Raw genomic sequence first — 22856 nt, 5'->3', positions numbered from 1 at the left:
GAGCGGTTTGTGTTCTGAATGAAGTGTCATCGATTCTACACAGGATAATATTCAATCATTCTGCGAATACAAGTTTCTTTGAAGAAAATATGGGTTTCGAAATACAATTACGGTAGCGCCACCCGTTTCTTCATCACCTAATTCGCGAACTATAGAGGGCGGTGTCCACGTTTCTCATGTCGAACATGAATGCGAGTGGGCGGTGCATAAACATATTTAAGTCTTATATCCGTATATCAAATCATTGCAGACAGTCTGTCGAAATGATTTCCTTCACGAATTACAGAGTTGTAAAAGGAAATCGTACTTTACAGAAAAGAACAATCAGGGTTGTGGAGAATGCGCACTTCTCTGTCTGACCTGGTATCGTGATTTTCAACGAAAATTTATCGTAAAACTTTTTTAAAGTCTATTAACTACGCCTATATACGCACTTGATTTATGTAATTGCATTAGCTTTAAGACCATGTACAAGGCTATTCATTTATCGCACTGTAAACATTTTGAAACTATGTACACAAACTAAACGGCAAAATACGTCATGCTTTCCACGGCCAATCACATATTGCAGACAGCTAATTTCCGTGAGGTGACTTCATATTTAAGAGCCTGTCTACCTTTCGGGAATCGGACCAAACACATGTATCCTGTTCTTACGCTAGGGAGTTGGCGGAAAGTAACGTAACAAGATTCCTATATTCGTGTGCAAAGGAGAGTAGTTCTTCGGTTATCGAAGAACAAGAAAAACACTTTTACAGCACCCTCTTGTCGTGAACTTGGGATTCCACATTTTATTTTAAGCGCATTGCGCATTTTTACCGCGTGCTCATACACTGCCCTTACTGTAGACTGCATTTGTTATTGTTGACAAGTGATTCCTGGTCTGGACTAGAACTCAAAAGTTAACAGTAGCTGTGCTTTTACATGTAAAGACGTTGTGTTTCAACATGCTTTGAGAAGTAGAACAAGGACTTACAGTTGACATGCGAAAAAAATAGGGGAAAAATCATCTACAGTTACTGGCCTAACTGTTGTTTGCGACCTTTTCACTCTGTTGACAGGCTGTACTACAAGTTTTTTTTTAATCTGAGGGCGCCCTCACCGACCTGGCAAGTCTCGTGCCTAACGTTTCCAGTTCCAGACATCAAGCCGATCAAATGTTTCCACAAATATTTACTTTTAGAGGCCATTTGTTGGGGGACAAATCTTTGCTAAATAGTCCATTAATATTTGACACAAAATGAACATAACATTTAGAGAATTTAAGATCCTTTGTCGGGATTTTTTCCTATGTATACTCTAGATTCATATGAGATATTGAATTTCACACAGCATTATCAAGTTTTTTACTTGAATAACTTTTATCATTAATACAAATATTGAGGTTTTCTACCCGAAAAACGTACCCCTTTATCACTTTGAGTAAACTATTGCTATAATACTAAACTAGATTCTCCGCCTTTTTAAAATGTAAAGTATGAGGGAGTTTTCATGTCACCTTTGATAAAAACATTGCTTTGAAAAATATTGTGTTGGTTAAGTGCAATGCCCTCTCAGCATAGCGGGCTTTGTAATTTCAATTTGCAAGTTTATGATCATGAGTATATTACTAGTATGTATTCGAACCATTGCATAGAGACATACCATTGATGTAGCAATGAGCCGAGTGCATGTGGCCAAACCCTGGACTCTTCAAAATGCTGAAATAGGCAAAGAAATTGTAGTATTAAAATGCTCAAATTATTGTCAAAAGTTACAGTTAATGAGCTGATCAGTGGCCGAAGAGGGGAACTTCAGAGATCATCCCGATTGCAAATATTATTGCTTGGTTACTTTGACGGAAGGCTTGGTATCGCCATGCTCGTCCTTTTGAACTCATGCTGTAATCCCTGGATTAACCGAAAGTAATTTTCTCCTCAAGAGTGACTTTCCTGTCATAGAGGGCGCGCTTTGCTGCAGGTCGTGTTTGTCGTCAGGCAAACTGTAAACGGCGTAAACGCTACAGCTACTGTGGACAGAGTATACAAATGACGGACAAAGACTGATGCTCGGATTCCAAAAGATATAAAGTTTGATGTAATTATTCCTCAATTAGTTAAAGATAAAATGAAACCAGATAATGATCGTTTCAGCTGCTTTTATTGACTTGTAAACAGTTACATGCAAGGATAGATACATCGTACTTACATCATGTAGTACATACATACAGTATTAAGATATAAATGGTATTGTTCATAAACTTGTCTGTAAAAACTTGTCTGTACAATAATCATTATAATATAATCTCTTAATTTTTTCTTCATTCTTCGCTCTTGATACTGAATTTTGTTGTTGTTTTCTGTTCACCAGAAGCAAAGGCCAAGGACTGAAACTGGGATTATGTGAATGCGTGCACGTGTAGCCATGTGCATAATTATGAAAAATATCTCTCTCTCTCTCTCTCTCTCTCTCTCTCTCTCTCTCGTTATTCTGTATGAACGCGTTGTCAGGAATGTGGTTAACCAGAGCTCAAAGTCTCAAAGTAGCTCTAGGATTCAACCCCCCCCTAGGAAAACTGTATAAATTACATATTTCAGTGGACAAAAAAATTGTATGGAATTTTCATTTAAGAAGTTAAAAAGGAGCGGAAACTCCTCTCTCTGAGAGCATAATAACGTTGTATCATGGTATACGATGTATATAGTTATATTAGTGGAAAATGACAATTGAGACAAATCGAGAAATGAGAAAAAATATCAAAATGCTTGGAAAAGATATTAATGTAAAACTTTAAAAAACATTGGAAAATCGCAACGTAGGTCTAAATGTAAAGAAACATACTGCTGTTATGAACAAGTATAATACTAAAATATCAAGTTTTTCAACTGATATAGAGTCCGTAATTCTTTTTGGTCAGACTTTAGATCAGTGTTTAGAGGACAAATATTTCCAATCCATGTAATTTTAATAATCAGTGGACAAAGAGAGGATTGCTGGCACGACGATTTGTTTTGAATAATAATTGTGTAGTATTTGTGCTGGCCTTTGGTAACAAATGTTATGTGGGCGAAGTTTTGGAGGAATCTGTCATTTTGGAACGCGTAGTACAATTTTTGGTGAATATATGGTGGATCTTTTGGTTTTAGGCCTGCCTAAGTCAAATATCGAAGTCTAGGAACTACTGGGTCACGGTCATATTCTTCATAGAAGCATGTTTTTTTTTTTTGGGGGGGGGGGGGGAAAAGTATTCTCACTTCCCGTTTTAAAATCTGTGTTCAAGAAGGTACGCAAACCTGGAATTCAAATACATGAGGTAACATTTTGTTAAACTCCCTGATTTCACGAAAGCCTACAGAATCGAATTTGAAATTGGTCAATATTTGTCTGATGTGTAATTTCTACAACGACGGGTTCAGCTGTTTGCTTTCTTTGCAAAATATTGAAATACTCAGGAGTAAAATATGCAGTATACTAGTAGCTGCATGGATTGGAAACCACTATAAAGCATGTGACAAAGAATATGTTGGGCATCTGACATTTTTGTGGACACATACATGTATTTACACTCTAAGGTGAATCTGATTGATCTAACAAACTGCTTTTTCGTATACTCAGTACAAAACAGTAGCAACAGCACTGAAAAATGGTTCAAGAAAATAAAATTGTTAAGTGTCAAAATCTAATAATAATGTAGTTGCTGGTTTATTCAAAAGCAACCTCCGATTTCCTGAATAAACATGTTTTACAAAATTTATCGTATAAATTGAGCTTCTGGGGTTTTTCATAAAGAAAAACAAAACAAAATAAACTCCCTCATGTTACATGTTTTCTAAGACAATATCTTGGGATGAAGTCTACATATATAAGTACTGAACATCATTGGCATCTTTGCAATGTTAAAATTGTTTGTGGAGTCTAATGACACAGAAACTTTTATGAAAATTATCATTTATCAGAAAATGGACATAGCACATTTTTCTTCATTTTCATAGCATTCCTGAAAATACTGTCTGTGCAATGTCACGACAGTAATCGAGGTCACCAATAAAACCTCATTGTGAGGTATGCAAACGTTTGTAGTTTAACAGAGTATGTATTTATAATAGACTTCAAAAATTCTGTCATCCCTTTTCTTTATATCTTTCAGTGGGAGTTGAAGTTATGTTGTGTTGTGAAGTCCGTCAGTGTGTTTCATAGTTCTGACAAATATGGGTGACTTTTTCACCGATTGTACAAAACTGACCAAAATACAGCTCGACAACTCTGATTGTGTCCCTGTGGTAGTTGTGTGCATGTCATTTGAGGTAAAAACGCATCTGATAATGGAATAATCCCCATGCATTTTGACAAAAGTACTGCCTGGCAAGAAATCTTTTCTTATACGACTGCGCAGGCTGAGAGGGTGCTGGGTGTTCCTGTGGCAAGTTCTCCAAATTTCATCAATGCAGTGAATGCACTGTGTTCAGTAATCAATATATACTTCTCACAATCCCTGATGAGGTCTACATTGAGCTGGTGAGTAAAAAACAAACAAACAAACAAACAAACAGCACATATGTTAAGAAATTATAGCAGTATAACTGCAATTTTTAAAAGTCCTTGAAGGTTATTAACCTCAAATATAAATTCATACTTCCAAAATCAAATTCTCCTTTTCTCTCTGTATGAAACAACTGTCATTGACAGGAATCTTTTTCAAGTACATATGAATATATTTAAATAAATTTGATGAGAAAAGGCATACTGGTAAAATTATAACATGGTGCAATACATCTCATGTCTGCACATTCAAAAAAATAAATCTGTATAAATCTTTCTTTTTGCTTTGAGTGAGAGTATGGTTTACAAACAGACCAACCTGTAATTTATCGACTCAACCAAAAATATCCAAGTGTTGGGTATGTGGAGGAGACGATACACAAAATCAGTCAACCATTGCTTGGAAAGTGAAACTTTCTACGATTCAAAGTGGTCTTTTCTGTTTGTAGTACTATTACTTGTACTAGTAATTTGCATAATACTGGTCTGATGTCTCAGCTGCTCCAATAGTAAGTGTTCAACAGAATAACATCTTCACTTTTACAAGTTTGAACTCAGGTGGCAGTATTTACCTGTGATGGCCTTTTAAACATTGTTCTTGTTTGTACGCCATATTTGTTTTTGGAAAAATTATGATCTCAAGTACGTAATTCTGAGACATGAAGTGCGTCGGCTGTCAAAATATTTCTGAACCCAGTTACCACCGTACTAGTTGCTCCTGGCAGTTCACAAATATAATTGAAAAACTTTTCTTTTAGCAGTTCGTTTTAATGGATTCTTTTGGTAACAAGTTTAATTAACAAGTGCCAGATTCAGTTTTCATCACTGAAATTGAATTCATGGATTGTAAATGATGGAAGGCCATTATCGAAACAGATAATAACCATTGCAGCATAACAGTGTTGGCAAGAATTAACCAATTTACAAATTGATATTTCTCATGTTTTTTATCATTTTCCAAGTACTTTAGGAATACATAAGGTCAATAAATTTAGTCATCCTGTGGTATGAATACTGGGTGTGTTACCTGAAATATTGTAGAACGCATGATCTGGTATAGGTGTGCATATACAGATGAGCCCTATGACATTCATGTCATGTAATCATGGTTTGCCTTTTATGTGAAGTGTTGGGGGGAATATGAGAAAGAATCAGTGTAGAAATTAGACGGATGATTACAAGACCAGTCGTCAACCTCTTGAAGGTTTCCGACGTGTCCGATGGAACGCGGTCGCTTCTTGATTTCAAAATGTCCAACTTGGTAAGCGACAATGGCGGCGTGGTCAAGTTTGCCGGGTAGTCCTTGCATGATGGATGAAATCTGTTTGGTGATACTTCGGCGGGTGGCAGGGCTCTGGTCTTGCTGACCTGAAAACTGTTCGTTTAATTCTTCAAGCCGTTTTCGCTTGGCCTCTGTCTTATTGACGACATATTGCAAGAGTTTTGCGCATGCTGTGGACGCGTTGAGGTTTTCATTCGGTGCCTCCATGCTAACGATGGCCATTTCCATGTGTCGCAAGCTATCGTGTTGTCTCCTCGGCGGATCAAAGCATGGCAACAGCTCATCCATGTCCTGTTTTTCCAGCTGTTCCACAGTCGTCGGCGGACACGTGCATATGGCTGTGATGGGTCTCTCCGCGACCGCACGGTGGGCTACGACAGGGTCGAAATTGTCCGATATCCCATCACTGGTCAAAAACACAAGGTCTCCAGGTTCTGCTACAGTTAAGGAATACGTCAAATTTGTCAAATCCGGGTTCATTCCATCTACTGGTCCAAGAGCGCCCCCACAGAGTTTCATGTCACGAGTTTGGTTGGGATCCCTACAACCTAGGTGAGAAGCATCCAAACATCATAGAAAATATGAGTAATTTCAATAATTCTACTTTGTCATTCCAACTTTGTAATTCCGACCTCAATAAAATGCATGACATTGGATAAACTAAACCTTAAAAGTTTTTTGTAAAGTCCCTGAATCCATTCATTGATTGCATTTAAGTTTTGTTAGCTGTAACTCTTAACCCTTTCACCACAATGGTTTGACCCAAATCCATTGTTATCAATGGTGACTGTGGACCTGCTTACAGGGAATTGGGGGTGAACAGGTTGATCTATTTTTCAACATACTTTTCTCTCTATGAATACAGTTTCCATTTCTACTGCAGAAACAGACAATAATTCATTTGTCAAAAAAATATCATAAAAATACATTGTTTTAGAAATATTGAGTACCTGACATGTACATGATCCATACTCAAAGTACACTTGTTTTACAGAAGAATGTTGTAAATATGAAAAGTCACTTCTCTGTTTTCCTTCAGTGTGACATACAGGTCAATTAATTTAAACATAGGTTTTCACACTGTAACTACCACGCAGTAAATACTGCCCTCTATATGCATTAACTAGGCAGAGGGCAGCTATGTTACCTGTGATTATGAGTCCAAATAGCAAAAAATACCAATATTAGTATTCATGCAGGTAGCTTAGTCTTGAATATTCATCAGCTGAAATATGTGAATTTGTATTTATTTATCTCTGATATGTATATAGTGATTGTTCTCTCCAAATTTTGTGACATAAACAGGCCATGGTATGTATCAGAAAATGAATTTGGCCATCAGCTGTAATCAACTTGCTTTGGCACATTTCCAACATTTAGGTCAAGGAAAGATTCCAATACTGATATCATCACTTACCTGCTGTGGCCTCTCGAACTCCACTTTCTTTGTTGTAGACAAAGCCAAGGCTGTCGCCCACGTTCAACGTACACACTGCAAACTGCTCGGACCCTTTGATTTGGACAACTACGGTGGCTGTCAGCGTCGTCATGGTTCCCTCGTTCTCCATGATCAGTCGATGGGCTTCATCAAAGGCAACTTTCATGTCCTGTGGAAAAGTAAAAAAGTGTGGAAAAAATATATGATTGACTCATAATCATATGTTAATTTATTCATGATGAGGACTGAATGATAATGAAATGCAAATATATTCACGAATGAAAAAAGTCACCACTGTCAAAACAAATGTGCTTCTGCATCCGCTTGAGAATTTCTGTAGACAAAATTGTTCTTATTTGAAGTTGACACCTTCTTTTAAACCTTTTACAAACATGGTTTGGCCTAAACCCATTGCTAAAAATGGTGAGTATGGATCTGTCATTCTGGGCATTAGGGTGAACATGTTTAATGGTATGCATATACAAAAATTCAGCGACATATCAAGATTAAAAGAATAATTCTTTTTCCCAATGATAAAGAAACATCATGAGCATTTAAAATCTAGCCTCTCCAGGATGTTAGAGGTTATCATAATATCACTGCATGCAGGATGCAATGTAGCCATTATTGTCCTGGAGGATAATTTTTAATTTGCATATTTAGCTTTTAAAGGTCAACGCAGGGCCAAGGGGCTACAACTACTGCAGATACACTTTACCAATAAATAAATATCTGGGAAGAGTCTGTACTATCAACAAAAAATATCAAAGTTCATTTTTTTTCCATGGTGACCATAGCTAAATGTAATAGTGTATTGTTCAGACTACGAATGACCAACCTCAAAAATGTCCCTGGTAGTGTTGACTTTTCCTGTGTAGAGCTTCTTGTTGAGATGCGACATGCACGCCTTCACAGCGCACCTGGCAGCCAGACGTGGCTTATCACCCCAGTTGACCCCATCTGCCATGACCAATATTGCGCTGTTCACCCTGGCACATATGGCCAGCACGTCAGCTATAGGGTCACCTAAGGTCAAACCACAGTGTGTAGCTATTACCTTCAACAAAGGTGTGCGAAACTATTTCTGTACTGCATATTTTTTGCTGGTATAACTTCTCCAAAATGTTTAAAGGACAAAGTCGTTTTTTTTATCAGCTTTTTGTAAACTGTTTGATAAGAAAAGTTGTGTGTGTTATTATACTACTTGAAACATACTAGTGAAAATACTGGTCAATGTAAAAATCTCTGTTTGCAGCCAGATAAGATTGCTTTTTCTGTGAAACATTTTACAGTCTCTATGGTAAAATCAGTCACGCTACAAAAGTCTCGATTACCATGCATGACTGAATATATACACTGTTGGGTAAAGTTTAGACCTCATGCAAGCTTTTGTAATGAGATATTGATTGCCGGTGTCTTTCATATAGATACCTATGGCAGTTTCCCATTATATTGTGGCATATATTTGTCATAGAAAGGCAAGTTGGAAATTCATTTTGTCTTGAGGTCACAAACAAAATTTCTGTTTAAATCCAGAAGGGCTAATTTTTTAAAACTTTTGAAGTTATGCATCATTCTAATGTCTTTCTCGATATCAAAAAAAGGTCTTGAATGAGCAACTTTGCCTCTGTTATTAAAATCTCTTTGAAATATTACAACATATACAGCTTTTAAACTACAGTAACTTTCTCTGCTGCGACATGTACATCAAGGATAAGAATCACAAACTTTAATTCGATGCTCAGATCAAGGCCAACAGAATGAAGTGAAAAGATCAACACAATATGTTCACGTGAATAGTAAAGTAAAACAATAGAGTCACCAGGTGAAGATGCTATAATCAGGAGCTGGTTTCATTCTCAGAGTTGCCTCGTTTGATTTGTTTATATAAATTCTCTTCATTCACACCCTAAACTATTAACCTATTAACAGTTGTGTATATCCTTATGCCAAAAAAAATATGTTGAACTAGTGTTCTAGGACAGAATTGCATGACAGATTTGAAGAGGAAATAATGTTTCACATTTCACGTGCACACCTACAAAACAGACATCCTATTTGGCATTCCCATCGGAGAACAGTAACTTACCAGTGGTGGCTTTAGAGAGTGGATTAAACTCGTACAATGACGTTGCTATGCCATACGCCCTATCATGTTTATTTGTCCATGAGATGGTTCCATCTTCAGTAAGCGTAAGGCAAAGAAACAGAAAAACATGACTGTGTAAGTATTTACCTTGTCTGAATGTAGGGTATTGTTTGTGACCAGGACAGGACTGAAAAGTGGAAATCTTCAAGGGTAACTTTCACTTTTCAGATATATTTTTGAAATATCAAGATGTTTAATATTTTAATATATCTTCAAATCATTTAAAAATACATCAACACCAAGACAAGCTCGTGGGCACAACCATTCAACTAGGCAACAGGTGTTAGCAGCATGATGGGACCCAGGGCTCGGACAAGCTGTTACGGACCAGGCCTGGTCACGGACAGGGAGGCCAAGAGAGGCGGGGCCGAAGGCCCAACTTCGGTTAGGTCGGCGACAGACCCTCCACAACAACAGGGACCGAGGGTCTGAGTAACATGGGCTATTATAAAGCGTTGTTTTGAAAGAAGCGTCGCTGCCCGAACAAATACCCTTGCCGAGTGAAATTGCCGAAGGCCGAGCCTATTATAATATCATAGCTATGATATTATAATAGGCATAGTCTAGTCTGCATCAACAGCTGTAAAACTACAACTTGTCCCTCATATTTATCACATGACAATCAGCACCACCCCTCCCTTTCTATTGGAATAGACTAGCACGCCATATTCTTAGCCAATGAAATCACCCCATGTCTCCGCGTTGGGGATGTAGCTCAGTGGTAGAGCGCTCGCTTCGCATGCGAGAGGCCTCGGGTTCGAACCCCGACATCTCCATATGGTTCTTTTTATCGCCAAGAATCGATTAATTAACCATTCACTGTTACGAATAAAGTTGATTTGGAATATTACTGGTGAGTTTTGTTCTCTACAATGTATTTGAATTTCGCAATGTTGACAAATTGTGAGGACAACGAGATTTCAATAGGGCCGAAGCTGACGGGTATTCGTGCTGGTCAGCGACATTCATGTTGGCCCATATCACGCACCGTCAGTGACGGTGTCACAAAGGAGATTGACGTAAGAAGCAAAGGCAGAACCATGGAAGCTAAGCCAATGCCCGTTTCACATCATTTATTATCGACCGCTACTAGGCCCAAGTTGAATGATTGGGCTACATAGATAAATAACTAAATAAGCTTATTGTGTTTATGTTGCAATGTTCAGCTTGAGGTAGTATAGTATGCGCCTCGAAAGCGGCTGACTCGCAGCGTGTTTGCAAGGTTATATCTGATTGGTCGATTGTCACTATTCACAGCAACTTAGGGAGTTTATTTGTATTATTTAATTGTAACGGTAAGATTCTGCCAACCAATTGGATAACAGCTTCGAAATCGCTGCAAGTCTCGAAAGTGAAAGACTCAAACTTTCCTCAAGGAATATTTAAAAATTCAGAACGACCACCATCTCTATGGAGAAAAACACAATTTTCGATTTTCGAAAAACTGAGACGGGGAAATGTTTTCTTACACCAAGAGCTTTAAAATGAACCCCACAAGTGGTCGATCTAAAAAAGAATTGTAAAAGTGTGAGAGTCTAAGTATCTGTCCCCGAGGAGCGTTCTACCTTAATAACCGGGCCGTCTCTATACATGGTTTTCATGGATATCGTAACGATACAAACAAGAACAATGATTTTCATGAAGAAGAAACCTGCCTATTCTTTTGGAATATGAACAGATGATCCAAACGTACAGATAAAGTCGATACAATTTCCCACATTTCTTTCATTTCTCTATCAGAAAGTTGTCCGAGTCACGGTGAGGGGTTCTGTATTATTGTTGTTGTTGTTGTTGTGATTGCTCGTTTTCCGACATTAGTTGTACTCAAGAAACACGCCTACATGCGGGCTTTCACTTGCTATGATACTGAACGCAAAGGTGCTCGTCCTATAGCAACTTGAGAGAAATAAGCTTATCAAAACCACGTAAAATCGAAAAAAAAATACAACAACACGATTACAAAATAAAAATAACAAATCAAAACATTGAAAACGAAAAAAAAAATACCTGTCTGCTTGGGTTCCACGTTTGTCAATCCTCCGGCTGGGCCCGAGTATGACGCAAATACCTCTTTTGAAAGTTTGTTGACGTGTTTAACGGGAAGTTCGTGAAGTCTTTGGCTCCAGTGCACGGGAGGACCTTTCTGCTGCCACTTCCTGGTGACGATATAAGAGAAAGTGTTGGTCAGTTTATCCATGGCAGGGCTTAGGCGACTCATACTTGGCGACTTCAAGAACATTTTTGGAAAAATGCTCGTTGAAAAAAACCCGATGCGACGACAAAAAGTCAAACCTTCGTTGTGTGCGCACTATATTCGAGGGATGTTTTAGGCGCCAACTTCTGTGTGGGTTATAAGCTGACGACCGCTATGAGTATATATTGAGAACAGCAGTAGAATAGGAGCAGTGATACAACCGTTTCCCAAGTAAATGTTTGAAACTTCCCCGCATGCATATTTAGTTATATGAGTCGTTAGAAGAGCCAAAACCTCTGAAAGGGTACAGACCCTACAACAACTGAACCAGGAACCCTACAAATGGTGTATACCCTGCTGACGATGAAGTCATTGTGCAGGGAATACACATATATTACTGTTATCCAAGAAATGTATTTATGGGTATCACATAAGATGTCTACAGAGTTAAAATACATTATATATTCATCATATTTATGTTGCTTCTGTGTTGATAACAGTTAATGGCAATAATTCATAATTCTACGAACTGTGTCGTGTACAATGTAACTGTATGTCGCCTTGCCGTTAATACGAATGGGTTATTGTTTAAGATGTCAAAGTAGTTCATGTGATTTTGATTTCATCGATATTACAAGTATTTTGCTTGTCACCTCCTTGCACCGTCTTGAGTGTCACGTGAACATCGCCATCGGTCTCGTGATGTTTCTCGCAATGGGCGATGACAAAACAGACAAAATGCACGTATGAACTAATGCTCCGACGAAAGATGTCGGTTTTACTGCAATATCTCGTCGCTATGGTACAACTTCGGTTGGTGCCATAGTAGATTACATAACTCGGCGAAACCTGTCTTATTCCATCCCACACGCGTCAATACCACCCATGCACAATAAATGTACCCTTTTTCTGCTTTTTATACAGTAGGTTACTCCATGAGTCAAAATATCAAACTACTTACGTCATGTGCCATTTCAGAAGCAACTTTCACATTGTAAGATTCGTTGGCAAAATGTGAGGTTTGTAAAGAAAGGGGGGAAGTTTGGGGGAAGTTTCGTACTCCGTCACGAGCATGCGCAATACCAAAACAGAGATATTTTTATCTGTTTATGGCTTCATCTGCGGTGGAGGCCAAAGGTCACGCTAACCGTACAATGATTTTGCTCGAATTTCCTGTTTGACCTAATATAGCGAGGAGTGGGTACTGTACGTGTGGGTTTTTTTCATGTAAATCCAATCAGTGTCCAGACATCTGGACATAGCGCACTACATGGCGGGCATCATAGAAACCGAATTGACGAACTGAAGTCGTGCCGTAGAAACGACACAACCGTCACTTCACATGTAAACAACGAACCTGCTAGCCCTACGAGAATGGCGAGAGTGTCCTGCTTTGTTGCTCGCCAGGTTCCAACGAAAACCGTGCCCCCCCCCCCCATTCACCAAATATAGCCGATACATATATTTTTATTAAAGCTTAAAGTACATATATTATTACAACAACGGGAAGAATACACATTTTAAAAACTTGGGGCAAAAGGAGTGTGAATATATTTGACAACGATATAAAGTCTTAATCAGCACCTAAACCGCGTAATAATGAATTATATGAAAACCCATCATGCTTAGAGACTACTGAAGATTATATTGCTCTTATCATCGCGTCAGAAAGTGATTAGATCGTCACGGAAATGGAGGTAACCTTTAAGTGGTTTATACACGATTGTAGCCAAGCAAACCATCCTATTTTGAACTCGGAATGACCTAAGAGATGGTGTTCAGCGAACAGTTCTTACGTCGTGTACTGAAAATATAGTCTGCGTTTACGTTTATACGTCTAATAGATATTGGATGATGACAATTGGCGACTAGCTGGATCTCCAATCTCCCTCACCTAAAACTGCTACAGAACGCTCTGTTTGCCTCATCCAGATGCTACTAATGTAGATGCTATAACAGCAAATGGCGGATAATGTGATATGAATAAAAAAGCAAACACGTGATGGGGATTATGCATTTATGTCATGCACGGTGGCCTTGTCCTCGACACCTCCTACCAGGGACTACTTTCGCTCTCTCATTCTTCATAGTGTCCTTGGCCTACTGGCTGAACCCATAAAAGGGATCTATACCTAACTGCATGTTGCATGCGTAAACAGAATAATGGACATCACGTGTTTGCGTGCTTAGCAACGCGTATATAACCCGATCGATGGTCATGCGTGTCAGTGAGATTTAGATAATTTAGAGCTTGTTGAAACTAAGCTGAGCATTCGAAACGAAAGTCTACTGTGAAAAATGTTACATGTCCCACCCTATAACTTTAATTACCTGAAAATCAGCCGGATAATGTAATGATGGCAATATTGAATTTTTCTACCTCCACTATCTTTCGCTGTGTAAATTTGGAAGGAGAGTATGTCTGATTGTATAGTATTCATCAGGGGTAGTGTTTGCGTGCACACAGTCCGAGTCCTGCTGTATAGTCTATAGGTTTATCGTACAGGCGGCTGTCATGTACACCCAAGTCTCAATAACCTTTCGTCGAAGGGACTTCTTTGCTGAATAACAACGGAGATGTGCGAGTCAACAAGGAGAGATATCTGTATAATTGCCGATATTCTTCATTGTTCAACGAGATCACCTGCCTCACACGGGACATGGGTCTTTGGCTGACAGGGGAGACGCGTTTTTCCATCGTCTTTTGTGTTGAAACCTGCACCACTCTGAACAATGAAAACACTGGTGAACAGGTCATTTTACTTCACTGTACATGCATACCCTCACCATGCAATTATCATCTGCCTAACGCCCTTTAACGATGCACGCCGTCACGTGTTTTCTGTATTGACAAAGATGACTGCTCATTACCTGTCTTTACTGATCACGCGGCAAGACTGAAGATTAGTGCACACAAGGAAATTTTGTTTTGATTGTTAGTAACATAGGGAGTCTACTCACGCCATCAATATGATATAGAGCCCCTCCCTAAGAAAATACCCCCTTTAATTCGCAACCAAAGATGGGTCGACTGATCTTCGGTCGTCCTTATCACGTTAATATGCGTCACCCGTAGAGTTGTAAGGGCTCCAGCGTATTTATTTTCCTTTTGTCGTCGACTTCCTTTTTCGGGATTCATGATGCATGATGAAGAAAAAAACAGTACCTAATATGGATTCAAAACATATCTTACTTTATGTGTGTCCGTAATAGGTCAGGTGTACATCACGAAACGGGTTGACAGAGTAAAATTTTCCACCTTTAAGGATTTTCTCGTCATTTTAAAAATCAATACGTCCGCTACGAGTTCGAATACACGTAAAACCATACACGGTAGAGAAATACTATGTCTCAAGTTACAGCGTGTATACGGGGGGGGGGGGGGAATGAATGCTTACTGGAAGCAGACGGCGGTTACGTAGTATGGCCAAGTTATGGTTAGATACTTGTACGATATAGGTAGCAGTTGGAATCTCGTCTTTTGTATCAGAAATGGAAACTCCCCAGCCCTGACTGACGTAACTTTCGCTATCGTGTTGGCATTCATTCAATAGAAAAACAAGTAAACAAATCCCCGTGTTGTGTCTGCCTTGCAGGGTGATAAAACAGACTGTCCTTGAGCATGTTCAAACACCTTACTGCACTTTATTGAAAGGTGAATGAGAAATCGACGGCGGCTGTTACGTGAACTCGTGCTCGTTTGATAAACGCCCGTCACTGCTTGCATAACCCTGTGGACCAAAGTTGTCCTAACAACAGAAAATATTTATCATGGCAGAAAAAAGATCCACAGAGATGAAAAACTGAATCATAAAATATGTCGACTGACACATTGTGTAAGGCATACAGACTTATGGAAGCTCAGAGTATTGGAATTAAAGTTTCATTTTATTATAAAGTCTTGTTCACCCAAACAAATTCGATAACAGGATCTGGCCATTGCCATAATGATCTCCTCGCAGGAACACAGTTGAGAGTTTATAAGAAGGGGTCTGTGCATTGGGTACCAGTCAACTCGCACTTTTTCCAACCCGCCCAGAACCAACTCGCCCGATTCCAACTCGCCCGATACCAACTCGCCCGATGCCAACTCGCCCGATACTATTTTGCAATTTTATGAGTACCTGGTACGTATAAAACGTTTTATTTCTAACAACAATTATTTCTAACATTGAGAACCACAGGTGCGGCTTGAAATATGTGCCAACACGGAAAACTTTTTATTTGCGAATTTCACGTTTTGCAAATCTCTTGAAAGAATAAATTTCATTCGGCTTCTTTACGTATAAGGATAGTTACTGCGTACTGGCTCACTTCTTTAGGAACAGCAGGACCGTCTTTCACGAGTTACTGGCCTGGCATGACATGAAAATAGCTGGCCTCGGGCCATCGGGTTAGCGTACATGGAATATACAACACCCTATCTCAAAACAATCGGCGAGTTCGCATCGGGCGAGTTGGATCGGGCGAGGTGGTATCGGGCGAGTTGGAATCGGGCGAGTTGGTTCTGGGCGGGTTGGAAAAGTGCGAGTTGACTGTAATTCAGTCGGTTCGCTGCTGCACTCTGCCTACAATGGGTAAGCATTAGCTCTGCATGGCAGGGCTGTGTGTTACCGGCGTTATACGGCCTCCAAGGCCTCCAAGGCCGTATAACGCCGGTAACACACAGCCCTGTCATGCAGAGCTAGGTAAGCATATACGTTTGGTCAATATTTCTTTACTGACCTCTTAGTAACCCCCTCACTGTCCCCGCTGTTTAAATTTCAGAGCGAAAACAGACGTATTGGGAGAAAACAACCAAATGCGCTCGTCAAAACAATTCAAGAAGTCCTAGATCACACCATATATGTAAAAACCTCCACGATCACATCAACAAGGTGTGCGAACTTTTTTAGGTGAATGGCGGGTGACGTGCGCGGTTAGTCACCCAGAGGCGTGTGCGGTGCTACAATAACATAATATTGTTCAAATACAAAATCACCGTGACGATTTGACTAAAGGGGCATCACACGGTGACCTTTAGGGTCATGCAACGCGTCACAGGGATCAACGTTTTTACAGCCGTGTTTACGCTACGTGGTGTAGCCAGACACGTTTGAAGTAAACAAGGCGGCTACGTGATTTCTTTAGTTTGACCGAAGTTGGCATGTTCAGTTACAAGTTTTCGCACTGTTGTGTTCACATTCATTTCCAAACGAAAATGTGGAGAAACACTGTACTTTGCCACACAAAGAAATGGACTCCGGTTAGCAGTCCAATAACTTCTTTTTGAATGGACATTTATCGATGGCAAGTCGTTTCTCTCCTGGCCTAACGTCTGTGGAGAAATACGTATTTGTATTTGCCCTAAAATACACTGAAAGAAACAACCTGCATTTGATTGTACGATATGACGGGTCTGAATGTAGTCAAATGCATACATCTAGAGTCCATGGAAAGCAATGCGACCCAGCAATTTTTCCGATTATTAAATTCTCATTTTTATGGCTCAGAACCGGTGCTACTTTTGAATATAATATATAACAAAAATCGTCCTAAATGCGTTTGATTGTGTAGTGTGAATAACTAAAACCTGCTGAAATTCGTTTCGGAGGAATAATCTTCAGCGTGCTCGAACTAGCTTGAGTGAAGGAAAGTCTACAATCACGCATCGTTCAGAGTACAAATTGACAACAGTCCCGCAAATTCTGGTTCCATAAAACTAACCAAATAAAACAAGTTCTAGGGAATTATTTTCCTGTTGTCATAAAATTAAAGATTTTACTAACCCTGGGACACCCCATTATTCTGCCCGAAATCACAAATCACCCAAACAAGGAGGGCAAGACGGAAGTTGTCCATTTAAAATGAGGCATCGTGTGAGGAAAAATTGGCATTTCTTGGATGGCTTCGACATCGAAACCCGGATGTATGGATGTCACTGGATACGTGCATATCCTGGTTGTATTGAACAAACATATCCTTGTCAAGAAACTTAATGCTCAGTGAGATAATGTGTACCGTTCATGGGACAATATCTTTACGAAACGTTTTTATGTTTTTTAATGATTTTTGTTTCATGAAACGTCCACATACCCTTCCTCTACTTTTCCTCCGAAAGTGCATCTGGTACAGTATGTAGATACTGTTGACAAGTGAATTTTCGTCAGGACGAACAGTCACCTTACAACAATAACATCACGTACAGGTTGCGAGTGTTGACAAATCAAACACTGGGCATTTCCACATTATTTTGAGATTAAAAACGAAATTTCTTGTATGTTATATATCATGTTGTTGTCATTGCTGAAAAAAGAAAACCCCATTAATTGGAATTTTAAAGCTATAGGTTAACGTGTCAAGGTACCTTGTAAAGCCAGAAATCTGGTTGTTGCTGTTTGTATTATTATGTTTATATGAGTCTTGTTGTTGTTGCTTAATTACATTCAACGAACATAACTACAGTGTTGTTGTTTTGTTGTTGTTGTTTCAAACGTAATGTAGATGTCATAAGAAACACTACAAGGACACTATCATTATTTGACCAAATGCAACTCTCTCCCAACGTACAGGCAAAGAGCGTACATTGAGAGAGAGAGTTGCATGGGGTCAATTGGATAATGATAGCGTCCTTGTAGTGTTTCTTTTATAGATAACGTTTGAATCAACAACACAGTAGTTACATGTATGTTCGTTGAATTTTATTGGTCAACATCAACACGACTAATATAAACATAAACAACAATACAAACAACAACAACAACCAGATTTCTAGGTTCCCTGTGAGTACAGTGCCGAATGCATCCAACACTATACACTCCTGCACACGGAAATATGAGTTTAGCATTGCAATGGCAACACTATACACTGTTGTGATCGAAACTAAAATAAAAACGACAAATAAGTGTTCTTCTATTTCATCAGCAAATGACAACATAAACATTAAAAAAAACCAGATTACTAAGTTCCCTGTACTTAAATTGTAGTTTCTCTTACTTGTGTCGATATATATAGTAACTCCCTGGCCTTGTTTAGCCGTCTCTGGGTGTTAATTCTATTACTTTTGTATTAATTAGTTCACTCAGATCAAGAACTGTCCAGTTATTGTGCGCTTTGGCCCAAGTTACTAGTAAGCTTATATTGCTACCTCGGCTTGTCCATGACAATGCGTTACCGTGTGTGGTAGTTATATAACTCAGCGCTGCTTTACATACATTTCCAAATAATCAAATGTATCTTGTCTTCATTCAGTATAGAGAATACGGGCAAGTCAAGTGGGTCTACAGTGACCATTTGCCGGGTACTTTGACCGAAACGTCGGCAGTGATTCATACTATCCAACGCAAATCAAGCGGCTGTATATATGCTAATGATAGTATCAAGGACCTTTGATTCGGTCTAAAGTCTGAGGAAATTACAAGCTTGGAGTGAACCTAGACATTGGATATCAGGGTTGCCACGAAGGAAGGCAATGAAAGGGGCGTACGTTGATAGAGACCAACGTCAAACTTCCCTTCTTGTCGAAACTTAGGCAATCATGACCGCCTAAATCTCAATGGAAAAAAAAACAACAAAATATGAGTTTAAAGGTTGGCGAAAAAAACCTATTTGGCATGTCATGTCAGAGCGAAAGCTACACATGCCAAGCTGAGTAAGTCTGGAGTCTCCGATATCTTCGATACCTTACTTGAATCTGTTTTACAAATGATAACACTAATGCTATTCCTGAATAAGATACAAAATTGCATGATCCTTCGCGTAACATATCTGTGTCAGAGATTATAGAGAACGCCACATTAACCCGTCAAGCCATTTAGCAAAATGCCTTGTAAAACAGAGAGTCATTTGGGCAGATAACAAGTAAATTGGCGGGTAAAGTAAAGGGTTTCCTTCATGAGCAACAGAAAGAAAGTGGGTTCTTACGTAACGCCTATAGAAGTTGAGTGTGACGTTGAACCATTGCTGGGATGTTTCAATGTTACGTGCTTCCGCATTCTCAAACTATACATGTCGGTTCCTTTAAAATATTTAAAAACGCTTGTGGAAAAGTAGATATTACCAAATCCTGAAAACTGGACCGACCGTGATGTTATACCCCTATAATTACCGCTAACATGACTTGACCGGGGAAGTATGAACAGACAATAAGCTTAGGACGGAACCATGGAGCTGCCTATCTTTTGGTAGCTCCATGGACGGAACGAAATATGAAAAGTGAAAATGTGTATACACAAGGCCTTTCATTGTAATCGCTGTCTCTGTCTGTCTGTCGGTCTGTCTGTCTCTGTCTCTGTCTCTCACCGTCACACACACACACATTTTCACATCTTGATGGACATGTAGGAAACCTTAGCACAACATAGTAAAATACGTACTTTAGAAAATTCGGAAACCAGGAAGCAGTATTTTCCGAGAGACTCCGTTTGATAAACATGACGTTCCATCTCTCTCTCTTCCGAGTCCGCTGCTGTTGTTGTTCATCGTCCTTCTCAACATGATCGAGGACACTGTTGGCTCGGTCATACAGTCCGTGGACTCGACAAGTGGCCACCGGACCGTCCGATTCCATGTTTCAGCGGAGCTATGCGTGGTATATACCTCTCATCGACACATACATAACTGCCAGCAATATGACTGTGTTGGTGTCTATACCATACGGCCTGTCAGTAACGCCCTGCCAGATATAGTTGTTTAACTTCGCGGTCAGTCGGTCTCAATTCTCTCCTATGGACGATCTTTGTACATGTGTGTGTAGTTCTTACCATAAGACATTTGCCAGGTCTTCCGGTGTCTTCTGGTGTTGTCTGACTACGAAACGCTGTACTGTACGTGTTTGTGAATTCCAGGTTCACCTCGTAACAGTGCGTACACTTCACTGAACGATCCACCGCTATTATGCAAATGTACCATGAATGACACTAACACAAACAGCAAGGTGTATCATTCCGCATAAATGTAATATCTAAAATTCATGACACAATTATTTAGCAATAGCATTATTACGATCGCACAACGTAGGAATGATATTTTAAAGGTTATGTAAAGTGTTCGTTGTCCTCAGAAAGCATAAATGATTAGAGTAGCAGGAACTTGATTTTTATTGCGGATTGATATATCGCCAAACCCGACAGCACTCAATGTTTCGGGTTCGCAAGATGAGGTCAACTGAGGACAACTAATTATACGTGAACAAAACATAGACGGCGTATTTTTTTCAAAAGTTGGCGTCTATATTTTGAATAAGTGAACATTTCGATGCTTCTTGATAGCATCAAATGACAGATCACCATAAGGCATCAAAACGCTTTCTTAACGAGGAAGAATAGTCAAAATGATAACACAATTTTCGGATTTTCCGAGGGACCTGATCCACAGAACGTTGAAAACATTGAGCCATGATTCTGTGTCTGGACAGCAACGCATGCATGCTACAAGATTAGCATATTGTAGTTTGTTGAAACCGAAAGAACAGAATGGCCACGGCTGACCGTTGAACAAGCCTAACAGTCTCCTACACGTGAGAGAGGGGCATAACCGGCATTGGGTTCCATTAAGGTTCTGCGTATGCGTACGCATACGATCTGTTTAAAAAGCTGCACTTTTTTCTCACAAATGGAACAAAGCCTTTGGCTCTCATTCACAGTTTGAAATGAATCTAATCCTTCGTCTCTGCAGAAGCGAAAATACTTTAGAAAGTGTCGATCCACCTTCAACTAATAACGATTTTAAAACTCCCCATCCAATTTATGTATTTATCCTTAGAGTATCCTCTCTTCGAAGTTTAGCGTACGTTGAGTCATATTTGTCAGCTGTTTTGTTGAGCGTTGCAGTTTTACGAAACCTGAAAAGAATGCATTGTACATGAGTTGTAGAAAGCGAAGCATTGCAAATTTATCACAACACTGTAATTGCTTGACCGCCCCTGACTCATACTCCGCAACATGAAGTCACTTGCGATCGCCGCTCCATATTAGGTATTTTTATTGCCCTTCAAAAGTGCCAGCAATAAACACCATCGAGGTCTCACGCAGAGGACATAAGCAGCGAGACTCATACGTATATACAAACTGTTCATAGTCACTGTCCCTCGACGTGCGAGAGCGCCGTATATTGAGTTATGAACAACGCGAGTGACGCTCAATTACACACGTAGCCAGAAACGTTTGACGAAAACAAGACCACTCGATTTTCTTTATGTATGTATGTATGTATGTATGTATGTATGTATGTATGTATGTATGTATGTATGTATGTATGTATGTATGTATGTATGTATGTATGTATGTGTGTATGTATGTATGTATGTATGTATGTATGTATGTGTGTATGTGTGTATGTATGTATGTGTGTATGTATGTATGTATGTATGTATCTATCTATCTATCTATCTATCTATCTATCTATCTATGTATCTATGTATGTATCTATGTATCTATGTATGTATCTATGTATCTTTGTATCTATGTCTCAGTTTTTCAAATACAAACTCCTGACCTCACACTTAATAATTTCAACCAGGGTTAGGAAAAGTTGGGATTTATAACATATTGATTATTGAGTGTTGAATCGAGAATCAACGCAGACTCTGATCGGCTAGTTAGGTCCTAAATGCTACTAGCATACCTTTAGACGACCGTAGGTATAAAGTCCATCGAAAGCCTGTACTTCATTTGTTTGCTTTAGATTGGATCGATTTTAGCAGTTTGAAAAAAATAGGCGTACCTGGTGTTTTAGATTACAGGCATCTTTGGGATTGCTATTCTTGCAAGAGCCCAGCTTCACAAATTCTGTGGCCCCATTTTGAAGTCTTTGCAGGACAATGAATTTCAATCATCTTGTGTGGTTGAAAAATGCAAATTTCAAATTCGCCTATTCCCTAGCGAAACTAACACAGAGTTTTGAGATATTTCTTTTTCAGCTGTCGATAAATAACACGCGATACACTTCTCCATTCTGAACAAGTTGCCATGGCGACCCCTCACTGTATGTAATTTACACATGAAGGAGAATGTTTAATAATGCCCTGAAGGACGGCGAACAAAGTACAAATTTTATTTTTTTTTTCACTTTCTTTATATAATTACTTTTACACGATGTGTTATTGGCGCCATATATCATTTTTCCTCTACGCGCTAGGCTAGATCGAATTGAATAGGCTGATAGTAATTAAAATATGACAAAGACTTGATAAACATACATTAATAGCGAGAAATAAGCGGAACCATATGCTTAAATGAGGATTGAACAGCAAGAAATGTGAGACATCCGATTTCGTTGAATTATTGCATTATAGACT

The 22856-nt window shown here is 39.2% G+C and overlaps 1 protein-coding gene and 1 non-coding gene across 3 annotated transcripts; one reads left to right on the top strand and one right to left on the bottom strand.

Moving 5' to 3' along the window:
• Window positions 1-2122: 2122 nt before the first annotated feature.
• Window positions 2123-21092, bottom strand: LOC139139058 (PP2C-like domain-containing protein CG9801). Of its 2 annotated transcripts, none has more exons than XM_070707764.1 (6): window positions 19936-21092; window positions 11395-11543; window positions 9328-9420; window positions 8077-8264; window positions 7218-7407; window positions 2123-6348 (listed from the first exon to the last, which is right to left on the bottom strand). In XM_070707764.1, exons 1-6 carry the CDS (start codon window positions 20127-20129, stop codon window positions 5636-5638), a joined length of 1527 nt encoding a protein of 508 aa, XP_070563865.1. In that variant the 5' UTR covers window positions 20130-21092; the 3' UTR covers window positions 2123-5635. The 2 variants fall into 2 exon arrangements, with proteins under 2 accessions (XP_070563865.1, XP_070563866.1); XM_070707765.1 differs by lacking the exon at window positions 19936-21092 and adding an exon at window positions 12543-12616.
• Trnaa-cgc (transfer RNA alanine (anticodon CGC)) lies at window positions 10092-10163 on the top strand. The gene has a single exon. It is a non-coding gene; the product is annotated as a tRNA-Ala (tRNA).
• Window positions 21093-22856: the final 1764 nt, after the last annotated feature.

This window comes from Ptychodera flava, chromosome 8 (assembly GCF_041260155.1).
Source record: "Ptychodera flava strain L36383 chromosome 8, AS_Pfla_20210202, whole genome shotgun sequence".
NCBI classification, from domain to species: Eukaryota; Metazoa; Hemichordata; class Enteropneusta; family Ptychoderidae; genus Ptychodera; species Ptychodera flava.
Note: the sequence above shows the minus strand (reverse complement) of the source record. Positions and strands in the feature narration are given on the sequence as shown.

Coding starts and splice junctions, on each gene's coding strand:
- LOC139139058 (XM_070707764.1), bottom strand. CDS start 20,129: ATGGAATCGGACGGTCCGGTGGCCACTTGTCGAGTCCACGGACTGTAT. Junction 11,544..19,935: donor TGGTTTCCGAATTTTCTAAA/GTACGTATTTTA, acceptor TATCGTCACCAG/GAAGTGGCAGCAGAAAGGTC. Junction 9,421..11,394: donor CGTGGAACCCAAGCAGACAG/GTATTTTTTTTT, acceptor CGCTTACTGAAG/ATGGAACCATCTCATGGACA.